At 41.8% G+C, this 20,438-nt stretch overlaps 1 protein-coding gene across 4 annotated transcripts in view; it reads left to right on the top strand.

The window, feature by feature from the left end:
* LOC307248065 (ATP-dependent RNA helicase DDX3Y-like) overlaps positions 1-20,392 on the top strand; it is a 33,281-nt gene extending 12,889 nt beyond the window's left edge. For 3 of the 4 annotated variants that reach the window (XM_080024273.1, XM_080024271.1, XM_080024270.1), the window contains 11 exons: positions 1,399-1,496; positions 2,428-2,526; positions 2,846-3,006; positions 4,730-4,874; positions 4,968-5,112; positions 7,419-7,469; positions 9,822-10,003; positions 10,423-10,540; positions 11,339-11,492; positions 13,248-13,372; positions 13,758-20,392. In XM_080024273.1, coding sequence (XP_079880399.1) covers positions 1,399-1,496; positions 2,428-2,526; positions 2,846-3,006; positions 4,730-4,874; positions 4,968-5,112; positions 7,419-7,469; positions 9,822-10,003; positions 10,423-10,540; positions 11,339-11,492; positions 13,248-13,372; positions 13,758-13,837 — 1,358 coding nt within the window. In that variant the 3' untranslated portion in view covers positions 13,838-20,392. The remainder of the gene's footprint in view (positions 1-1,398; positions 1,497-2,427; positions 2,527-2,845; positions 3,007-4,729; positions 4,875-4,967; positions 5,113-7,418; positions 7,470-9,821; positions 10,004-10,422; positions 10,541-11,338; positions 11,493-13,247; positions 13,373-13,757) is intronic. The other variant, XM_080024272.1, reaches the window with a different exon arrangement.
* The last annotated feature ends 46 nt before the right edge of the window (positions 20,393-20,438 follow it).

The following is a 20,438-nucleotide window of genomic DNA, read 5'->3' as shown; positions in this document are numbered from 1 at the left end:
GCATGGAAGATGCTGGTGTTATTTGGCTCTACCTATGTGTGTGAACAGACGTTCAGTGTGATGAACATAAACAAAACACATCACAGAGCCTAGCTTACTGATGAACACCTGAGCGCTGTCCTATGAATTTCCACAACGAAAATGGCACCAGATTTTGATGCGCTGGCAAAAAAGGGTGACCAACAACACTGTTCTCATTAAATCCATCAATGCTGAGTTGTTGTATTTTTTATTTTAAAATGAATTTATTAATTAAAAAATGGGATAAGAGGAAATAGATTGTACATATATTTTGCACTTTATGCTTTCTCATTTTTCACCTCATCTACTAATGGTCTGGTCCGCCGGTCAGTTTTTAAAACGTAATGTAGCCTTCGAGCCAAAAAGTTTGCCCACCCCTGATCTTGGGCATGGCTCAGCATGTGACAGAGCTTGGAAATAATCAAACCTTTAAACTTTCTGCAAGGAATACAGTTAAAGTTACATGAATAAACATTTATAAGAGTGGCAACATTTTATTAAAAAAAATCTATTTAATAACTGTCTCCTCTATTCAAACAATGGCTCTTTTAAAAGTCTGTCTGTGGTTTGTGCGGAGTGATTTGGAGGCCTCAGGCAATACCTATTTGAGGCCCCTTCTCCACCTTGCTTAGTTGCGTACATTTTGTATAAACATGGGGAGGAGCACATTAAACTCGGGGTCTGGGGGTCCTCCCCTGGGAAATTTTGAGCTTCAAACACTTAATTTCCTGTGTTCTGCTGAAGTTTTATGTGCTGATTTGTGCCTATACTGTAATAATGTCCGTTTTTGTTGTGGAATAAATATGAACAAAGTATTTCATACAATTTCATAGTTAAAAGAAATGCTTGATAGCTGTAAGAATCAGCTTGTTTGAAGTTTGAGATTGTCTCTTTTCAACACTACTGCAAGTGTCTCTTCTCCTCCGCCCTCCACATCTGCTCAGGATGTTCCTCTCTGATCTAACTTCCTGATTCTACTCATCATATCACAGCATCATGTTCCATTTAACATTATTATCTTATATTTGATATCACAATCCAAATCATATCCATAACGTTAACTACTCTTGTGGAGCACATACCAGCCCCTCTCACAAGCTGCCGTTACTCTCAAATTTGTTTTTTACTTGCCCTATCAGACAACGGCATGAGACATTCCACTTGCCTGAACACAGAGTTTACTTGCCCTGGGCAAGTGTAATGTCAAGCCCAGCACAAAGATCTTGCATCATTGTTTTGAAACTGATTTGTCGGTCTCCAAAGCTGGAGTAAGGTCTTGGACATGTCCCAACTTTCTTTCAAGTAGACCTCCAACAAGTTTTCTCCTCCACATTTCAAATGGTGTCCTTAATTTTGTGTGTGTGTGTGTGAATCCAGGTTCTGGAAAGACCGCAGCCTTCCTGCTGCCGATCCTCAGTCAGATCTACAACGACGGACCCGGTGACGCTCTGGCCGCAGCTAAAGCCTCCGGGCAGGTGAGGGGAAAAGTGTGTTGGTGTCCATGTTGTGTAAAAGCTATTTCATCTCGATGTATTTATCTGTCTATAGTTTCTCTGGGTTATTCTTCATCCTTCATTATGGCCACTGTTCAAAGATGTTCAAACGAGAACCCCCTGTACCATTTGTCTAGATATAACATTGGATTATGGCTGAGCTCTTATTCTACAGGATTTAAATATTTGCTATTTCTCGGATATCATTATCATAGGAAATATTAGGGGAAAAAGTAATTCCCGTCATGACGTATCATTAAAAATGTGCTGGGGAAAAACTTCAGTTTTTGTCTAATTGAGGCAAGTTTTTTTGTAGCCAGCCACTGTTCATTAAAACAACTTTATTAACGGCATTTTCTTATAATACAGGTATACTTAAAATGATAAACTAGATGTAATGGATAGAACATTTCAGTTCGATGTACATTTAATAATTTTTGACTCTTTTTGTATATACATATATTAAAAAGGTTTTAATTATTTGGTATTTTGTCAGTAAAATATAAAGTATATAAATATCAAAACTCTGGGCTTTAGGTCAAGGCCAAAATGGTGAGTCTAAGGGATAAAATGCTTCTCATAATCAAAAATAAAATGTTTTTAAGAGCTGTTCAACGATTCCAATATGATTTTGGTGGTGAACCTAACACATAAATAGGTCAAAAAGAAAAAGCTTCTCTCCGTGAAATCTGGCCTCCGGACACAAAATGTGATGATAATGATCCATTTATGCCTATGCATATATGTAATCGCTCTCGCTCTCTCTCTCTAGCTCTCATATATATATATATATATATATATATATATATATATATATATATATATATATATATATATATATATATATATATATATATATATATATATATAATGATACTTTATTCTCATTTTAGTGTCTTTGTCTTCCATTCAGGAAAACGGGAAGTATGGTCGTCGTAAGCAGTACCCCATCTCCCTGGTGCTGGCCCCGACCCGAGAGCTGGCCTTGCAGATCTACGATGAAGCCAGGAAGGTGAGTGAGCGATAAAGAGAGCCAGCTTTCTTTGTGTGGTTGTGTTAAAAGTCTGCTCTACCAGACAGACAGGCTGGATTAGGGGAACTGCTGATCAGCACAAAATATTTGTGTTCATGTGTCCCCCGCTACACCCCCCCCACCCACCTCTCTCTCTCCCCTTTCTCTTTGGTTTGAGTAATGATCCTAGTATAAACAAATTAAAAATACTTGCATACTCCCATGAACATCAACTGGACTAAGAAATTAAACCATAGTAATTTTATTCAATTTCAATATTTTTGTTTGTGTGTTTACTTGGATGTCTCCCCCACCACAGTTTGCATACAGGTCCCATGTGCGGCCCTGCGTGGTGTACGGTGGAGCCGACATCGGCCAGCAGATCAGAGACCTGGAGCGAGGCTGCCACCTGCTGGTGGCCACACCTGGACGGCTGGTGGACATGATGGAGAGGGGCAAGATCGCCCTGGATTACTGCAAGTGAGAGAGGGATTCGATGGTACTTCTCTGGCAGGGAGCAGGGAATAAGGGGTAGTTAGGGGGTGATAAAGAAGAACCAGCATACGTTTATGTCACCAAGTACATTTTTATATACAAGGAATTTGACATTGCTGTAGAGACAATTGGCATAGAAAATCAAAAATTGCTGAATATACAAGACGCGATTCACGGCTACAGATTTTTACTCGTTGCCAGGTTTTTCATAATAGTAATCAAGTAGTTGTCTTTTACCTATTGTGTAAGAAGGATGCAGAGAGAGGAGTTCATGGTAACAATGAAAATTGTATTTTGTAAATTAAAGGAGCGTTGTGTTGAATTTACACAATTTGTGTTGAACAAATGGAATATAATATTCACAAGTATGTATTAATTACTGTATAATCCCATGAAAATAAGAACCTTTGTGTTGGCGTGATATTAGAATGAGCCATGTTTATCTACATAGGAAGTGGGTACGCTTCCACGCCATTTTGCACTGCCATGTTCCTACAGTAGCCCAGAACGGACGAAAAAAAACTAAACACCCTAGCGAGGCTCACTAGAGAGGGCATTTCAAATTTGGAGAATTTTAAATACTACGTAGCTGAATTAAGATATAAATGTAAATACATATTATAATATTTTTTTACTAGTACAATAATTATTGGAAATCTGGTGAGATTGGCAAAAATGATGTTGTCCATGACTAGTTGACTGCAACCAATAGCGCTGACTAGTGGTAATAATACTAACTAGTTTGTGAAACCCCTACTATAGTATGAACAGGATGCGTTAAGTTAAAAGTAAGTTAAAGCACTGATATCTTGTCTCAAACCAATCTCATCATACCTGAATGCATGCTTTTCGTTGTCTAAGTCAGGGGTTCTCAACCTATGGGTACCGACCCCCAGGGGGGTGGCCAAATGTTTTCTGGGGATTGCCAGATGGTTTTCTGAACATGCATACACAAAAGGAAACAGTTTTTTAAACTATTTTTATTATTAAATAGGACGTTTGGTCACCCAAAGCACAAACATGGAACAAACAAGACTATTTTCGAGTGATATGGACAATAATGGGAAATAACAGTTAAAGGATAATAAAAGTTAAATAACAGCTCATGAAATGTTAAATATATCAAAACCATAGCTGCACAAATGCAAATTTTTACGACACAAATTTGCACAAACGCAGCACGAACGGTAATATTTTCATCACACGGGGTGCCAACTCCATGGGGGTTTGTACATGGACTTAACTATGCTGTGGTTTGATTGAACATCTGCGAGTCAGAATGACATTGTCACAAAACTTTAAACTTTTTTTAGGGGTCGCCAGCCAAAGAGTCTGAGAACCCCTGGTCTAATGTAATGAGATATGGACGCCAAAGTATGGACGTCAAGTTTGAAGTCTGACGTACAGTGTATGGAATTATAATTTATTTTATGATATAAAGATGTAGTAACATTGTATTATGAATAAGGAGGAGACCGAATCTTGAGGCCCTCTCCTATCTTTGGATCATTCTGTATTATGTTAATCGTGCAGTGTTTGCTCAATATTTTTTGTAAAATCATTAATTATGTCATGACTAAAATATTTTTAGGTCTACATTTTGGTTTAAAAACCAAAGGACAGCAACATTCCTTCCTGTTAGTCATTTTTGGCTGTTGAGTCATGCCTCCTTAATAGCTATGGTGTCCTTCCTCTTCTGTCTCAACAGCTACCTGGTTCTGGATGAGGCGGATCGGATGTTGGACATGGGATTCGAACCGCAGATCAGACGCATCGTTGAACAGGACTCCATGCCGCCAAAGGGCCTCCGCCAGACCATGATGTTCAGCGCCACCTTCCCCAAAGAGATCCAGGTCTGCAAACAGAAAGCCATATTCAATCATCGTCTCCCATCACGTAGCTTCGCCTGGCAGTAGATTGATGACTTGCATGCCTTCTTCTTTCAGATCCTGGCTCGCGACTTCCTGGAGGAGTACATCTTCCTTGCTGTGGGCAGGGTGGGCTCCACCTCGGAGAACATCACGCAGAAGGTTGTGTGGGTGGAGGAGAGCGACAAGAGGTCTTTCCTCCTGGACCTGCTCAACGCCACAGGTGAGGAGGTGGCATGAAAATTCGTACATGGAACACGCCTATCAGTTCTAACCCATAGAGTATTTCCATGTTATGCTTCTCAAGCAAATGTGAAAGTTTTTTGTTGTTGTTTTTTTCAGAGACTTTATTAATATTTCAGTGGAACTATGCGATTAGGTGGAGCATGTAACAGTCGCACTGAAACTCAGGTGGCACAATTGAGGGCGTATTGCTCAATCGTGTTTCCTGGGGTTTATTATCCTAGTTTACAAACACAGGCAAAGGTCTCTGTTGCGCATTTGTAATTAACAGTGTTAATGAAATAGACAAATGTGTGTACTTGACATAATGACATAATGACTACTTCACCCGCAAATTTTCAAGGCAAAGCTCTTAATCTGTGTGGTTTACGGATAGATTCACTATTTTTCATACACTTTTTTTAATGTATTTTTTTTGTCAGTCGGTGTGCATTACAATAACAGGATAAAACAGAAGCTTACAAAAATGAACAAGGATAACAATGAGGAATTATAAATAAGGGGAATCATAAATATATTTTTATGTATGAATCGACGCAAACACAGCTCTATGGGCGCCCCAGTCGCGGACAGCTGTGCCCCGTTTATATTCGCATTGAGCAGTCGAATATGATTCGACGGACAAAATTTTGCATCGGGTCCAGCCCTACAAATAATGAATAATAATCGGACACACACAAAAGAAATCCACCATATGTTTAATGGGCTGTCCCTTCCACCTCGGAAGCCCTTTTCAGTTGCTCCAGAAGTCCTTGAATATAGCATGGAAGACACTTGATAACTGAGCAATGATTATTGTGTTTATATTTCATATTCTCCTGTCATCCTCCTGGAGATGACGGCAATGAGCTCAATCCCGCGTGACGTAACCGCGGTAATGTGGTTATCGTCACAGCTCTATTCATAACATAACCTCACTGAACACTTTACTGGTGAAACGTAGCACTGTCCTGCAGCTATATAGCTATTTTTCCTACATCTGGGCTAGTGTAAGTGACTAGAAACAGGAAGTTGCACCTCTTCGTCTCTGAGCAACCTTTTCCGTTTACCTCACTCTTCATCAACGATACCGCGATAGCACGCCACCTTGGCTGTGATGTCTATTATTTGGCGTTCCACCTTCCCTGCTCAATTCACTTGAGCTTTGAGGCTCTCCAGAGGGCGTAGCATAAGTGCACATCGGCAATGCATCCCAGAACCTCAAATAGCCTGATTAACCCCGTCCTCGGATACAGAGAAGTAAAGGAATTGGTTCTATGGATCACACAACAACTTGGGGGGTGTGGGAAGATTTGGCCATTGTAATGCTGGACATACAGTAGGTGGTTTTCACCTTTAAACACAGAGAGAAGTTGCAGCAGAGTCGCAAGTTTTTCAGTAGTAAAACGTTCAGCAAGGTTGTGCTGTGAACAGTTAAAACCGATGGCAACCAACATTTGAATTAGGACTGGGTTGGAAAAATTGTGAACCTATCCCTTGAGACCAAAGACCTCTTTAAGTCTGACACAAACTGATGCCAACACACCTGAGTTGCAAACCTTATTGGCATCTGACCTGGTACCCTGTGTCTTCCAGCCGGTCTCAAAAAGCCAAACCCAAGCACATCCACACATAACGTTAACCATCCACATTTCGCTCGAAGTGCCATTTGCACTGCGATGGTTTAAAATCTTAGAAGCAATAAGAACTCAAAATGTGTGAATGCTTTAGTGTGTTAGATGGTTACGGTGTCTCTTTCCTGCCTTCCAACTAAAAGTGAATCTGGCCCGAATAATGAGATGAAATTATTCTGCTGTTGATAGCAACCAGATGCATGTTAAATCAGAAATATGGCAATCAAATTTCCCCTGTTCTCGGGGCCTGTTGGCAACGTTTAAAATGTCAACGGAGGTAGTGTCAACAGTAACGGTGTCGTCTGGAGTTATTTCAGTGTCAAACGTTTCCTCATCAGCAATTTGGTTTTACTTCTAGCTCATGCAAAGTTTCATTGAGTGCACTTTTTCTTTCTCTCAAGCTAATCACAGCCACTGAAAGTGGAAGTAAAGTCTTCTTCATTCTGAAAATAGAATGCAGCTAGAAAAGAGAAGAATTGGAGAAACAACAAACGCGGACATAACATTTATTTATTTATTTAGGTTAGTGCACCAAGTTTAAAATGATCACGCAGGAGTCTCTACAATGCTGGTTCACAGTATTCTCACTGTTGAATTTCCCACATGGTATTGTGTTGGTGTTTTGAGGTGGTGTGACATGTCGCTGGTTTGGTGTGGTTTTTGTCCTCTAAAGTGATCCCCAGCGAGGTACAGGACAATTCAGGAGACCCCATAGAGAAACCCGGTAAGACGTTCACTCAGGAACCTTTTCTCTTTCACTCCATATTTGAGTTTAATTGTTTTATCACTATTATTTTTGCTTGCAGATGCTTGATGAAGTTTTTTTTTTTTTTTTTTTTTTGGCTTGCTATAAATCTCTTGCATTCTGGATGTTAGTCTCATTATTTTCATTTTCTATTTTCGGGTTTAGTTCAGTCGTGCCTGTTTCTAGTTTTGTTTTTCTCGGTTGAAGACCCTTCGGTTCTGTGTTCTCACCATCGGGCCCTCGCCCACCTACAGCTGATGCAGGAGCACTCATTCAGAATCTAAAGGTCTGCACTGGCATTAAAATTGTAGGCCAAATTCTAGAGCCCATCAAATTTTAGAAATCTAAGCCCTGCCATACCTGGATTGAACCCCAAATCTGTTTATTTTGAAGCAAATTTACTAATAAATACTAAATAATTTAGAGTAAATACTGATAACCTTAATATGTTACGATGAAAGGAAAACCTAGAAAACCAAAGAGAATACGTGGGCAACATTAACCGATTTTGGCACACTAATATATTGTACATATACAGCGTAACAAGGCACAGCCGTAATAAACCATCAGTGAAACATTGACAATTTTCACCAAACACTGAACAGCATAACAATTTCCTAACTTGCAAACTGAACTTGACTGTTCGAAAACCTAATGGTGTATGTTAAAAATGGACCCAAACCACTAAGGCAGTGGTACAAATAAGTAGGATTTCCAGAGTGTAACACTGGCTTGTCCAACAACCTTTTTACCCCTGTTCATTTTCCTTTTTAAATCCACTTTGCTCACATTTAGCTTACTGGCCTGTAATAGGCATCGCCTGCTATTGTGATGCAAAATGGTGCGTTGCCAATAAATCAACACACCCTGTTGATCTTAGCTGAGCCATTTGTTTATTTCCTATTTTTTTTCCTAATGTGTACCAGGGATGCCTTTTTCACCTTATTAGAGCCGCTAACGGAGTGCTATGACTATTCACTGCTGGCATAAGTCAAGTTTATTTATAAAGTTTAAAGTTATAAAGTTGTTTATTTTATGACATGTTAATGACAGGTACAAATGATTGAAACCGTTGGATGTGCATAGATGGATTTATGACCAAATTGTCATACAAGACATATGCATAAAAGGCTGGTTTGGGGCGGATAGGGTGGCATGCACGATGATGTCATCGCCCTAGAAATTGATAACAGTTCTGAGTTGGGAAGGAAATGGAATTTGTAAATGAAGTAAACAGTAATGGACCCGGTTCTATTAGGGGAAGCGAAACAGAATGTTCAAGGTTCTGGGGAGAAGGAGTGGAGGAATTTTCTCCGAACTGTGCCATAGATTGCCAGACTTGGACTCGCCTTTTAATTCCCCTTCTCTCTAATCCCCTCCTTTTTTTATTTATTTTCTTTTTTTTTTTCTTTTTCTTTCTTTTCAAATTAAAGTGGATGTGCATTTGTCCATGTGCAAAATATAATCCAGATTCTAGGAGAATCATGGCTTTGGATCATGAGTGATGGCCTCTTTATGTAATCCCAGGGAGCATTTGGGAAGCTCAACAACATGTAGTTTTAGTTGAGATAGGGTCAGAGGTGCTGTTTTTAGACTGTACATTAGTGGCATTTATCCACTATGTTAAGTGTACACTCACTCTTGGGTTAATTCCATCAAACACATGGTGCACCTTACTGTCGTTGTCTATTTGCATTTCACCATCCAGCTGGTTAATTCATATTTGTTCCATCCTCTACGTTGTACTGCATTTATTCTAAATGTTTTGTTCTGTGCGTATTCACAATAAAATATTTGTCCATGAGCCAAAGCACTGTTTAAGAAAATGCACCTGATGTATGTTGCTCCAAAATTGGTCTGAACAGATCATCCCTTATAATTTTCCTTCCATTTCCCTTTTCAGTAAAAGGACATTATTAAAGCTCGGCAGTGTATTATATATTGCTACACAACCTAAGACACATACTTAAAGAAATCACCTGACCCAATGTGTATAATGTTCTCTTATACAATGTTTTGTTTTTGTGTTGGACTAGTGAGTATACGGGTTGTAACCTTGAGTTACAGTTTAAGAGAGAAAGAAACGGATGGACATATTTATTTTGTTTTTTTTATTATTAATCAATATTAATTAAATATTGATCATTCTGACCAACTTGACATACAGTAGCAGCATTGCATGGATTCTGTTGTTTTGTTTCAGTTGCCAGTGCCACCACGTTGCTCTCATTGGTCTGCTCTTAAACGATCACTCTTGACGTACAGGAACTGCAAGAGATGAAGGGGGATTGATTAAAAAAATAAAAACTGTAATCTGTCTCTCTCATACAGGGAAGGACTCACTGACCCTGGTGTTTGTGGAGACCAAAAAAGGAGCAGACGCCTTGGAGGACTTCCTGTATCGCGAGGGCTACGCCTGCACCAGTATCCATGGTGACCGCTCCCAGAGAGACCGAGAGGAGGCCCTCCATCAGTTCCGATCGGGACGCTGCCCCATCCTGGTGGCTACAGCGGTCAGCATCTGTCCTAATTTATGTTGTGTTTTTTTGGGGGTTTTTTGTGTTTTTTTTTGGTTAAGGTTCACTCATTTATATCTGTCTAATTTGTGATCTCTGATCTCACATGGAAGTATGCTTTGGTATCACAAGAACACTTTGGTCACCTTAACATAGGTCCAAGTCAAGTCTCAAGGTTCCAGTTCCAAAGTCTCCATAACAAACCACAACCTCCAAAAAATATTAGACAAGGAAAGAAAAGTCAAAATTGAGCAAATATTTACAAGACGGATGATTCGACTTGGATTCCAACCTGGCGTTCTTTTCTTTTTTTATTTGGTTATGGAAGACTAAGAGAGTTCTCCCCTTGTTCTTGTACTACTGCCTTACTACTGTTCTACGGGAATGATCCAATTTTAAAACATGTTGTTCTCTAGGTTGCAGCCCGTGGTCTGGACATCTCCAATGTGAAACATGTCATTAACTTTGACCTGCCCAGTGACATAGAGGAGTATGTGCACCGCATTGGCCGTACAGGGCGCGTGGGGAACCTGGGTAAGTTCTACAGCTGTGTGTATGTGTTGACGATATCAATGGACAATGCAAAGTTCTAAGAGCAATTCATCACAAAGTACACTTGACTGTACCATGGCCTTGACTGTACTAAATTCAGTCAAGACCATATTCAGTTTAACTGATAAAGGTCAAAAACATTCGCCATTCGCCTGACTAAATCGCAAATTTGCGTATTAGTCTGGAATCTTTCCGTTCATTTTCGATTTCAAAGGGGCGTTACCAACGGGCGTGCACCAAAATGTCTCTGGATGCAATTGGATAGACCTTTAACCAATCAGAGTATCGTATGATGGTATAGTATGATGTAGTGCTGAGCGAGTTAGTCGGTAAATTAAATTTTTACCAAATCCTGTCAGAAGTACGGCAAACACATCTTTCTTATCAACCAAAGCTTTTTAGAGAAAATATGCCGTCCAGTTTGTTTAATACTGTTGTGATAGTGGATTCATGAGACCGTTCCACATCAGCGGCAGCCATCTTGGTTGTTTATGAGAATGCCTCAACGGCACTCCTCTGTATCATCGTATCAAACCCCTCCAGATAATATATAGTTTATATTCGATAAATGGTTTGGATTGGCTCGACGCTGACAAAGTCTAGCGAAAATATCTTTCAATGGGAAGGTGGCCATTCTACTCTGCAGAGCAAATGCAACATGAGCTTGTAGATTTCTCTGGTTCCCAGGTTACCAAAACATGCCTTTTATATTATTTTTATTTCATGTTGTTGCAAATGACAGCACAGTATCAGTCATCATCCATGTCTCCTCTCCTTTAGGTCTGGCCACGTCTTTCTTCAACGATAAGAACGGCAACATCACGAAAGACCTCCTGGACATCTTGGTGGAGGCCAAACAGGAAGTTCCCTCATGGCTGGAGAGCCTGGCCTACGAACACCAACACAAGAGCACCAACAGAGGGCGCTCTAAGAGGTGTGTGTCTTTAAGAGCCTTGTGTGGAAAGATTAAACATGTGTTTAACTTTTGAGATTGCTTCAGAAAATATCTACCGCTACTGTACCTCTTTCTCTCTACCTCCTTTTATTATTTTATTTACTTATTTATTTTTATAAATAACAGCATGCTGTATTTGTATGCAATTGCATTCAGGACAGAGTTAGTCTGCAAGTGGAGTTCAAGTTCTCAACCTGCAATGCAACTCTTTATTAATTCTTAAATCATCAAGAATTTCTGCAATGACTCTGTCCTGTGGACGACCAGTAGGATGACAGGAGCACAATTTTTGCTTATGGAGAACCATCACCAACCCCTCTTTGGAGAACTATTTATCATGTTTGGGTCAAAAACAACTGATCATTACTCCAAAAGGGGGAAAATCACCACGGGTGAGACAAATAAAAATAGAAACAAACAACTTTTACACAAAAATATGAACATTGGACAACATGGATTGGAAAAACAGTGAATTAGGTCCAGGAAAACTGGAACTACAACTGGTCACGTGGCCTCTTCATGTCATAGTTATGGCAGCAAATGAAGGAGGAAAGGAGAGGAATGCAACCGGGGGGGGGGGGGGGGGGGTGTTTTAGAACTACAATCTTGAGTGTAACGTGTGTGCTGTCCACCGGTGAGTGTACATGACTTATCCCCATTGGTTCTGGTGTAGAAGGTCGGTATTATTTTGTGACGCCTCCAAGCAGCGGAAAGGGCCCCGAAGCCGCAGGAAAGCCCCGAGCACCCTGCCCTGCGGTCACAGAAGACCCCCGGGCCCCCAGAGGGCCAAGGCGCCACGCCCAGCCCCGAAGAGCATTACCCAGTCCCAGGGAGCACGAGGAGACCCCACACCCCAGAGCCGCACACATACAACCGACCCCCAGGTGCAGGCGCAAGACGCAGCCGCAGGCATAGAACCGCGCCGCAGGCATAGAACCGCGCCGCGGGCGCCAGGCACGGACCGCAGGCCCAGATCCCGGCCCCACGGCGACAGGCCGACCGAACTGTCTTCAGGCGAGACGGCAGGACTCCCATGCCCAACCATGCCCTACGTAATGGCGAGGCCCGTCCCACCGCAGCCGACCAAACACCCATCCGGCCGCAAGCGCAGAGAGCCCATACACGTAGTGGCGTGTGCTCGGCACGGGGCACCTGCATGTTAGCCCGCCGCCGATGCCAGCAGGCCGCCAGATATACAGGCCCTCCACCACCCCCAGTCACCTGGCGGTGCAGCACACCTTAAGCCACCAGCCGCAAGCCAACCACGCCCCCACACCGACCGGCCACCCCGGAAAACCCCAGTGCTCAGTGTGTACCGTTGGCAGTTGCAGTTAAAATTGTGGGGTTGAGGGTGCGAGTCCTTTAGGCAAGTCGAACCCAAATCACTCGCACCCCTCCTGCCCTGCAGACTACACTATCTCTACTCTGTCTCCATCCCTTCTACCTCTACTCTGTAGGGAACTAGGGGAATCTACCATTTTCATCAATATCTTGGTGAAAACATATGATAGGATTTGAATGTGTAAATCCAGTCATAATAACATAAAATTGTCTTCTTTCATGTAGTTGTTTAGGTATCAATGTATGACACATTAATGAGACTATGACGAAAGCAACTATTAATGTCAGATGTTCTGATGCTCAATGAGAGACTCGATGTTTAAAAGCAATGAGTTGAAATGCTTTCAAAGATGGGCATGGACTGCAGCAAAACTTCTTTATGTGATTGGAAAGGTTCTCTGGTGGTTTCGGAGCGCGTGACTATCGGCAGACGAGCGCAGGGAGCAACGCTGGCGGCTTTGGAGGACGCGGTGGTCGCAACCAGTCAGGACACGGAGGAAACCGCGGATTCGGAGGAGGTTGGAATGCTTTTTAACACTAAAACGTAGAACAAATCAATTCAAGGATAGCCAACCGGTCCTCGTTACTTAGTAATAAATTAATACATTGATAAAAGTGTGTGTGTGTGTGTGTGTGTGTGTGTGTGTGTGTGATATAACATAACATAACATATCACTGCAACAACATAGCAAACTATTCGCTCTACATATGACCAAGATATTTACTGTTATTAATGATAAGTTCGATTTTTTTTTCATAAATTGTGAAATTAGACATGCAGAATGAAGTGTTCCATTAGCTCATTCTAATCCATTTACCAAACAGCTTCACTTTCCTGTATGAATCAGAAATGAAAAACAAGCCAATCTGACGATCCTGTCTGTTGTGTTCCATCTACCACAGGTGGCTTTGGCAATTTTTACAGCAGCGATGGCTACGGCGGGAACTACACCCACTCCCAGGTGGACTGGTGGGGCAACTAGACACCTCTCCATCGTATTCATTTTTTTTTCCCCCCCCCCCCCCCCCCCCTCTCTCAAAACCCCTGCCTCACTTTTTCATTCTACCCCCCTCCGCCTCCCGTTCCGCTCTGCTTCCTATCACTCCTTACTAACATGGTCATTTTCCTCTTGAAGCTACACCCCGAAGGCTACTTACCGTCTGTAACACTGACCTATCTATCGCTAGACAAAGTCAACGCATCATTCCCTCCATCTCCACCCTTTTTTGTTTACACCCCCCCCCCCCACACCTCCTTACATGGTCCAGTCCTTTTTCGTCTCTTCCTGTTTTACCGGGTAGAAGTCAGTCCCGGCGCACCTCCCTGAAGAGGCCACACCTTGAAGGGATACCTCCGTTTTACTTGGTTATTTATCACCTGCCGCCACTGCTCTTTGGTTTTCCTTTTTAACCCCCACCCTCACCCTCCATGTCACGTGTCCGCAGGGAAAAAAAAACAGCTCGACTCTGAGGTCGATGGACACTACAGGGAAGGTTCCTCACGTTTAAGGAGGAAAATGAATCCATCATTCCCTTTAAAAAAAAAAAAACAACAAAAAACAAAAAAAAAAACAACAAAAAAAAAAACCCTGCACACTTTACAGTACCGATTACTTTCTGCAGCCTTGTAGTGTGCATCCACCTTAAGCCAGACAGAGAGACCCCCCCCTCCACCCGCCCCACACTCCCACCCGACACCCCCCTCCCCCCATGTAGCTCCAAATCTGAACTCCACGTTCAGTACATGACCAGCCTGTGATTCTCTGACCCGCACTTCATCAGAAACGCAGATCAAGCGGCACTGAGCTCGGACCTGGGCACTAGTTTAAAACCCAGTGAGACGAGTGTCATTTTGGATTTCTAGAGACACCTGCTACGCTATTTCCATACGACCAGACGCCATTAATGTTATTTTTTATCCCTTTTCAAAATGTGTGACACTTTGTTCAGTCGCCCCGGGTCTGAGTGACCAGACCGAGGAGGGACAGGAGGAAAAAAAAAAAAATGTCACTTTAGATCTGATCTCCCTCGTGACTAGCTCAGAAAATGTCGGCACTTTGGGATTCTTAGTTTTTAATTACAACACGACAAAGAAGGCGCCAAAGCAAAATGGAGGATCATTTGTTTGTTTATGTACTGTGCCTTTAAGAATTAGTACTTTTTATCTCTCGCAATTTCATTTTCCTTGTTTTTCAATTGCTATATATACATATATATCGCCGGCTAGCGCCAACTATGACTGAAATGTGTATTTGACGTCATATTTGGTAAACATGTTTTGTTCATTTCTATTTGGAAGGAAAAAAACTAGGCTTGAACTAAGTCAAACCTTGGCAAAAAAAAATAACCAAAATGCAAAAACAAAACAAACGACAGATAAAAGAAACCACCCCGCAAATGCGACGGCGGGACTCTGCGCGGGTCCTCGTTCGCTGATCGAAATGTCACAAATTTGTCGCAAAAGGTCTCTCTCGACGTGGTGGTTTTCCCAAAAGCATCTTATGGCTTTGTTTACATAGGTAGACTGTAGAACATGTCCATGTGCTATTAAGAGCTGAATAGATTATTATTATTTTATTTTTATTTGTATTTTTTTTACCACTTCGCCAGTGAAACGTAGTCGAATGAAAATCCGATAGGCATGGCTTTTGGTTGCGACTTGTGGGATTTAACTTATTTCCAGGTTTCTTGAGCGTGTGAAAGGCACTCTGACTCACGACCAACGTGGAACCGATGGTCCTGGATAATTATCTTCATTTTGGCAGTAATATGCTTTTGGGAGACCACGACCTTCTTCATAGGGACCGAACGTTCTCACATCTGGAGCTCTGGTTTGGGGGTCTCGGTTGGGTTTCCCAAAGCCGTGTTGACCCTACACCCGGTGCCATTTTCGGGCCTACAGTTCCAGCTGCCGGTCGAGGTTGAAATCCTTAACCGGCGGCTTTTTTGGTCCCTAACGGAGGCTCTTGGTGTCGCCATGCTTTTGGGAAACCAGCTCCTGTTCTGTCAATGGAGAACTCCGCCGCAGATGTTTGAATCCCCCCCCACCCCCACCCCCCCCCTCCCACCCACCCCCTTGTCTGCCAAAACTCTTCTTTCAAGGGGGAACATCAACGCACGCACAAAGCAAACTATTTAAAACGAGTTCAATTTAGTTTCACGCTCACTCTATCCTGGAGAGTTATATGAAGAGTCTTCTCTAAAGAAAAAAGTAAAATAAAAATAATGAAACCAATCCTGTTCAGTGGTTTGGTTCTCTGAAGAAGCTCCCTCGTGTCAGGAAGCGTCGGTGCGCAATAGACTTCCGACGGCAAAGGGCTTGGGAAAAAGTTCCTTCACTGTTGGTGATGGGATGTAATAAGACGAACACAGGGGTCAATATGAGCCCTGGGTAGCCATGTTGAATATTCTAGTGAAAACACACTATTGGGGGGGTTAGTGAACTGACCTCTCTGTTTTTGTGCCCAGAAAATATAACATGTAAAATCTGATTTGAGTCAGCGGGAAAGTCCGCAGTACGTCTGGACGGTTCAGCCACTGAATGGAAACGTGACGTCGAGGCATAAACGAGACACTGCGTCAGGTCAAACCGGAGCCTAGAAAACTGCTCTGCTCACACTTTTTTTTTGTTTTGTTTTTTAGCCTCCTCAGGGGAGACCAAAAGGATCCAGTGCAAGTTTTAGGACAGGGTTGAGACGACCGATCACTACATCTAGATGCAAATAAAACTGGGAATTCCAGAGAAAGCAGCAGGAGCTGAACATAGAAAGTGCTCGCTTTTAGTCCAACATTTGTACAACATCTATACCATGGTGAATGATGCTAAATGGAGAATTTAGGATTATTCTGATAAATATAATATCTATATTAAAATCCCCTTGATAATTAACAATGTTAATTATGATAATTTGATCAATTTAACACATCAAACCTTTTTTCGACACAAGTTGTTGGCAAAACTGCATTTTGGATTCTGTTTCCGGGTGATAGAAACGTTTCAGGATCGATTTGAAAACGCTCAGCTGAAGCACAACGCAGCACAGTCGATCAATAATTACAATTATTTTGGGGGTGTTGACTGGTCTCGGTATTCTTATATATATATTTTTTTTTTATCAAAGAAATGAAGTTGTTGGCGTGATCTGGTGATGTATATTTGGAAGTTCCAAGACCACGATGCACAACAATAGCTCTGGAAATGTAATTTGACTTTTAAATTCTTTCCGTTTTACAGCGATTAGTGTAGACCGTTTGAAATGACGTGAAAGTAATCAACGTGTTCAGTATTCCAGTCAAACCTCCTCAAAATGTCCTCGTAAAAAGAGCCTTTCATTTCTTATTTGTCACGTCTTGAGTTCAGGAATCAATGGATGAACTGGGACGAAACAGGAAATGATGCCACGGCTCCGGGTATTTTTCCACATTTTAAGGCTTGGAGGGCCGCGACGCTGCGACGTGGCTCATGACCGTTTAGTAGGATATTCATGTAGAAATTTGAGGTCAGATTTACGTTTTGTTTTTTTATACTCGCTGTGTGGTTCTGAATTCCAGACATGAACTGGATCTTCTCGAAATGGAGCAAAAATGTAGTTTCTTGTCAGCCGACGGCTCCCTGAAATGAAACCTGTTTGCGGTTTGCACACGTCCGTCAGGATGAACGGAGAGAACTGTGAGTTTACCAGCCACACCACTAGACATAAAAGTATTCATTTGGAGAAATCCTAAAATTTGGTCCGGATTGTTTTTGGAAAGAAATCTACTTTTAAAAACGAATGGCTGCTCTTTGCTAAAATGTTGCTTTTTTTTTTTTTTTTTTACCCTCAACTGTTGATGAACATTTTTGCCAAAGAAATACGAGAAGCCGTTTAAAATAAGCGCGAGGAATACATTTTAATTGAGCTATAGGTGTTGCTTTGTCGACTCCTTTTGTTTTTGTTACCGTGACGATTAAACGCCTCGTTCTTTATCACCGCAACGAGAACGTTGTGCCGCTGGCGTGGTGGAGCTTAATACAGAGTTCTAACACATAGAAAACTCAATTTTTTTTTTTCATTTGTATTTCTCCTGTGGGGCATTATTTACCCATAATCCACTAGTGGCGGTCCAACAAGTAGCAGCATTATGAACTGATGGCGTTTCTCCCTCACGCTGGGCATTACTCTTTATTAAAGTGCAATATTATGGATCACATTTTAGGCTTTGCTTCCACTCGGTGGCGTCTAGTTTGAATTCAGGGACGAACGTGACTTTTTGTTTGAGATCCGCGCGGCTGCCTTGACGTTACTGAATCCTGGAGAACCCTGAAACTTGGGCGTTTTTCGGGGGAGTTTCCCCACCCTGGAGACCAGAATTCCTTCTTTCTTTGAATTCAATGCAAGTCATTTGAAATACATATTTTAGATAGTTTGTTTTTCTTTTTGTTTTCTAATTTAACTAAAGCAGATGTCGCGTGATCAAGGAGATTCTCAAATGAACCTTTGTACATATCGTCTGCTCGTGTTTCTTTTTGTAAAAGTGTCCATATTAAATTCTATTCTAGGTCGTTATTTAAGAAACTTTTCAGTCGTTTTCGATGCCTTAAATTCAGCGATACTTAACCCGACCCTCCAGCGGGGCTGATCTTAGAGGATGTCACACTTTGTACAGCAGCGTCGTGGCAACACACACACACACACACACACACACACACACACACACACACACACACACACACACACACACACCCTTATGCACACACATTTATCTGCTGATGGTGCTATGCTTCCCATCCAGTTCTACACACAAAAAAGAACAGAACACAACCTTTTCTTGCACATTTTTGGAGTTTTGTTAATAAATGAGGGAGGGAGGAAGAGAGACCTAGAAGAGGTAGAGGTCGCCCAGTTGATGGGAATTAGCTATTTGCGCGCGTGCGCAAACACACACACACACACACACACACACACACACACACCCTCAAAGTACTAGTCTTACATCCGCTGCTAGTTTGTGTAATTTATCAAGCATTTTTGAGAAATATTTATTTTTATAAGCCTAATAATAAAAACCGTAAATATTAAGTGACTTGACCAAAAGACGAGTAAACAAACAAAACAAAAAAAAAACACTGGCACTTGAATGTTGAATATCATGGGTATGAGTGGAAATTTCTATTTTTCTGGGGTAGTGTGAGCTTTTTAATGTTCCAGAGGCGACCTGTAGGGATTTCTCTTTTTAGTCGTTGCCGTGCAAGTGATCGTTCCGAATTATCGGAAAAACCAAATGGCGATGAAAAACAACAAACTGTTGTGATTAGGAAAAACGACCTTGCGTGTGACGCGCTTGCTTCCAACTCTCCGAAGGAGAACGAAAAATCAGTTTGGTAGAGAGCGGGGAAAACAGAATAATTTACGAGAATAAATTTACGGGAAAAACTGTTTAAAAGAGGAATGCTGGAAGCAGCTTGGCAGGTCAGCGCACCGACAGCGACGTATTAAGAGAAAATCCTCCAGGAGTCGCCTTTCAAGTCATTTTGGACTCGACATCGGATCCGTCGCCTGTTGCTGCAACAGGAAGTCATTGCCAAAACAGAATTCTAATCCGCCGGAATAAACCGTCCTTAAATTGGCAAAAAAACAACCGATTTGAGAAACAGACCAACAATGCCAAGGTTTGGATTAATAATGTAAACAAATGAATAATTACATCACAACCAAATGCAAATATTAAAAAAAAAAATTAAACGACAAAACATGAGGTTCAAATCAACCCAAACAAAAAAAACAATGTCCAGATTCTCTCCAAGTTGATGGATTTTTTTTTTCCCCTTTTTTCGTTGATATGAGTTGCTGTTTTTCCCCCCCGCCCCGCCCCCCCCACCCACCTCCCCCCTTACACCCTTCGTTGTGAATGTCTGGCAAGTGGCCATCTTTAAAAGTCTTTATAATACAAAAGTAAAATGTGGATCTATTGCTATGTTGATGTAATGTGCATATTTTTAAGACTTGTTAAAAGCGTGTTTGGTGCTGGGGTGAAGTTTGGGGGCGGGGTGGAGTTTCTTGAAGTAGTGGGGTTTGAGTCTGGACGGGGGGGGGGAGAAAAACAAACAAACGGTATTTTCCACACCAGAGAATTCTTAATTTGTGCAGATCTGTAGCCTGTGCTGAGGAAAGCTTCGCAAAAAAACCCTCAAAATAAAGCTGCATCACAAGTTGCAGATAATGCCGCTTGGGTTACTGAAATGATTACATTTGTCATGGAAACATCTAGATTGTACCGTTGCACAGCAGAAAATTTCCCCGTAATACTCAAAAGAACTGCATTTTGAATGGAGTCCAGTTTGCTCCGTCGACGTCCACGGGACAAACCCCAACATCCTCCCCCAAACCAACACCCCCCCCCCCCCCCCCCCCCCCCAGCACCGCACCCTGCGAGTTAGTTAGTTTTTGCTTTCTGTGTTAGTTTAGCGGTTGTGCACGAGGAGCACTGCACGAAGGAAGAAAAAAAAAAAAAGATGTTTCTGTGCATCTGACTCTTATGATTTTACCACAATTAAAGGTTTGGATTTGCAAAGGCGTGACGTCTTGCCTTTTTATTGTGTTTGGA

The sequence above is a fragment of the Zeus faber genome, assembly GCF_960531495.2.
Source record: "Zeus faber genome assembly, chromosome: 2".
Classification (NCBI taxonomy): Eukaryota; Metazoa; Chordata; class Actinopteri; order Zeiformes; family Zeidae; genus Zeus; species Zeus faber.
This window is presented reverse-complemented; position numbering and strand designations above follow the sequence as displayed.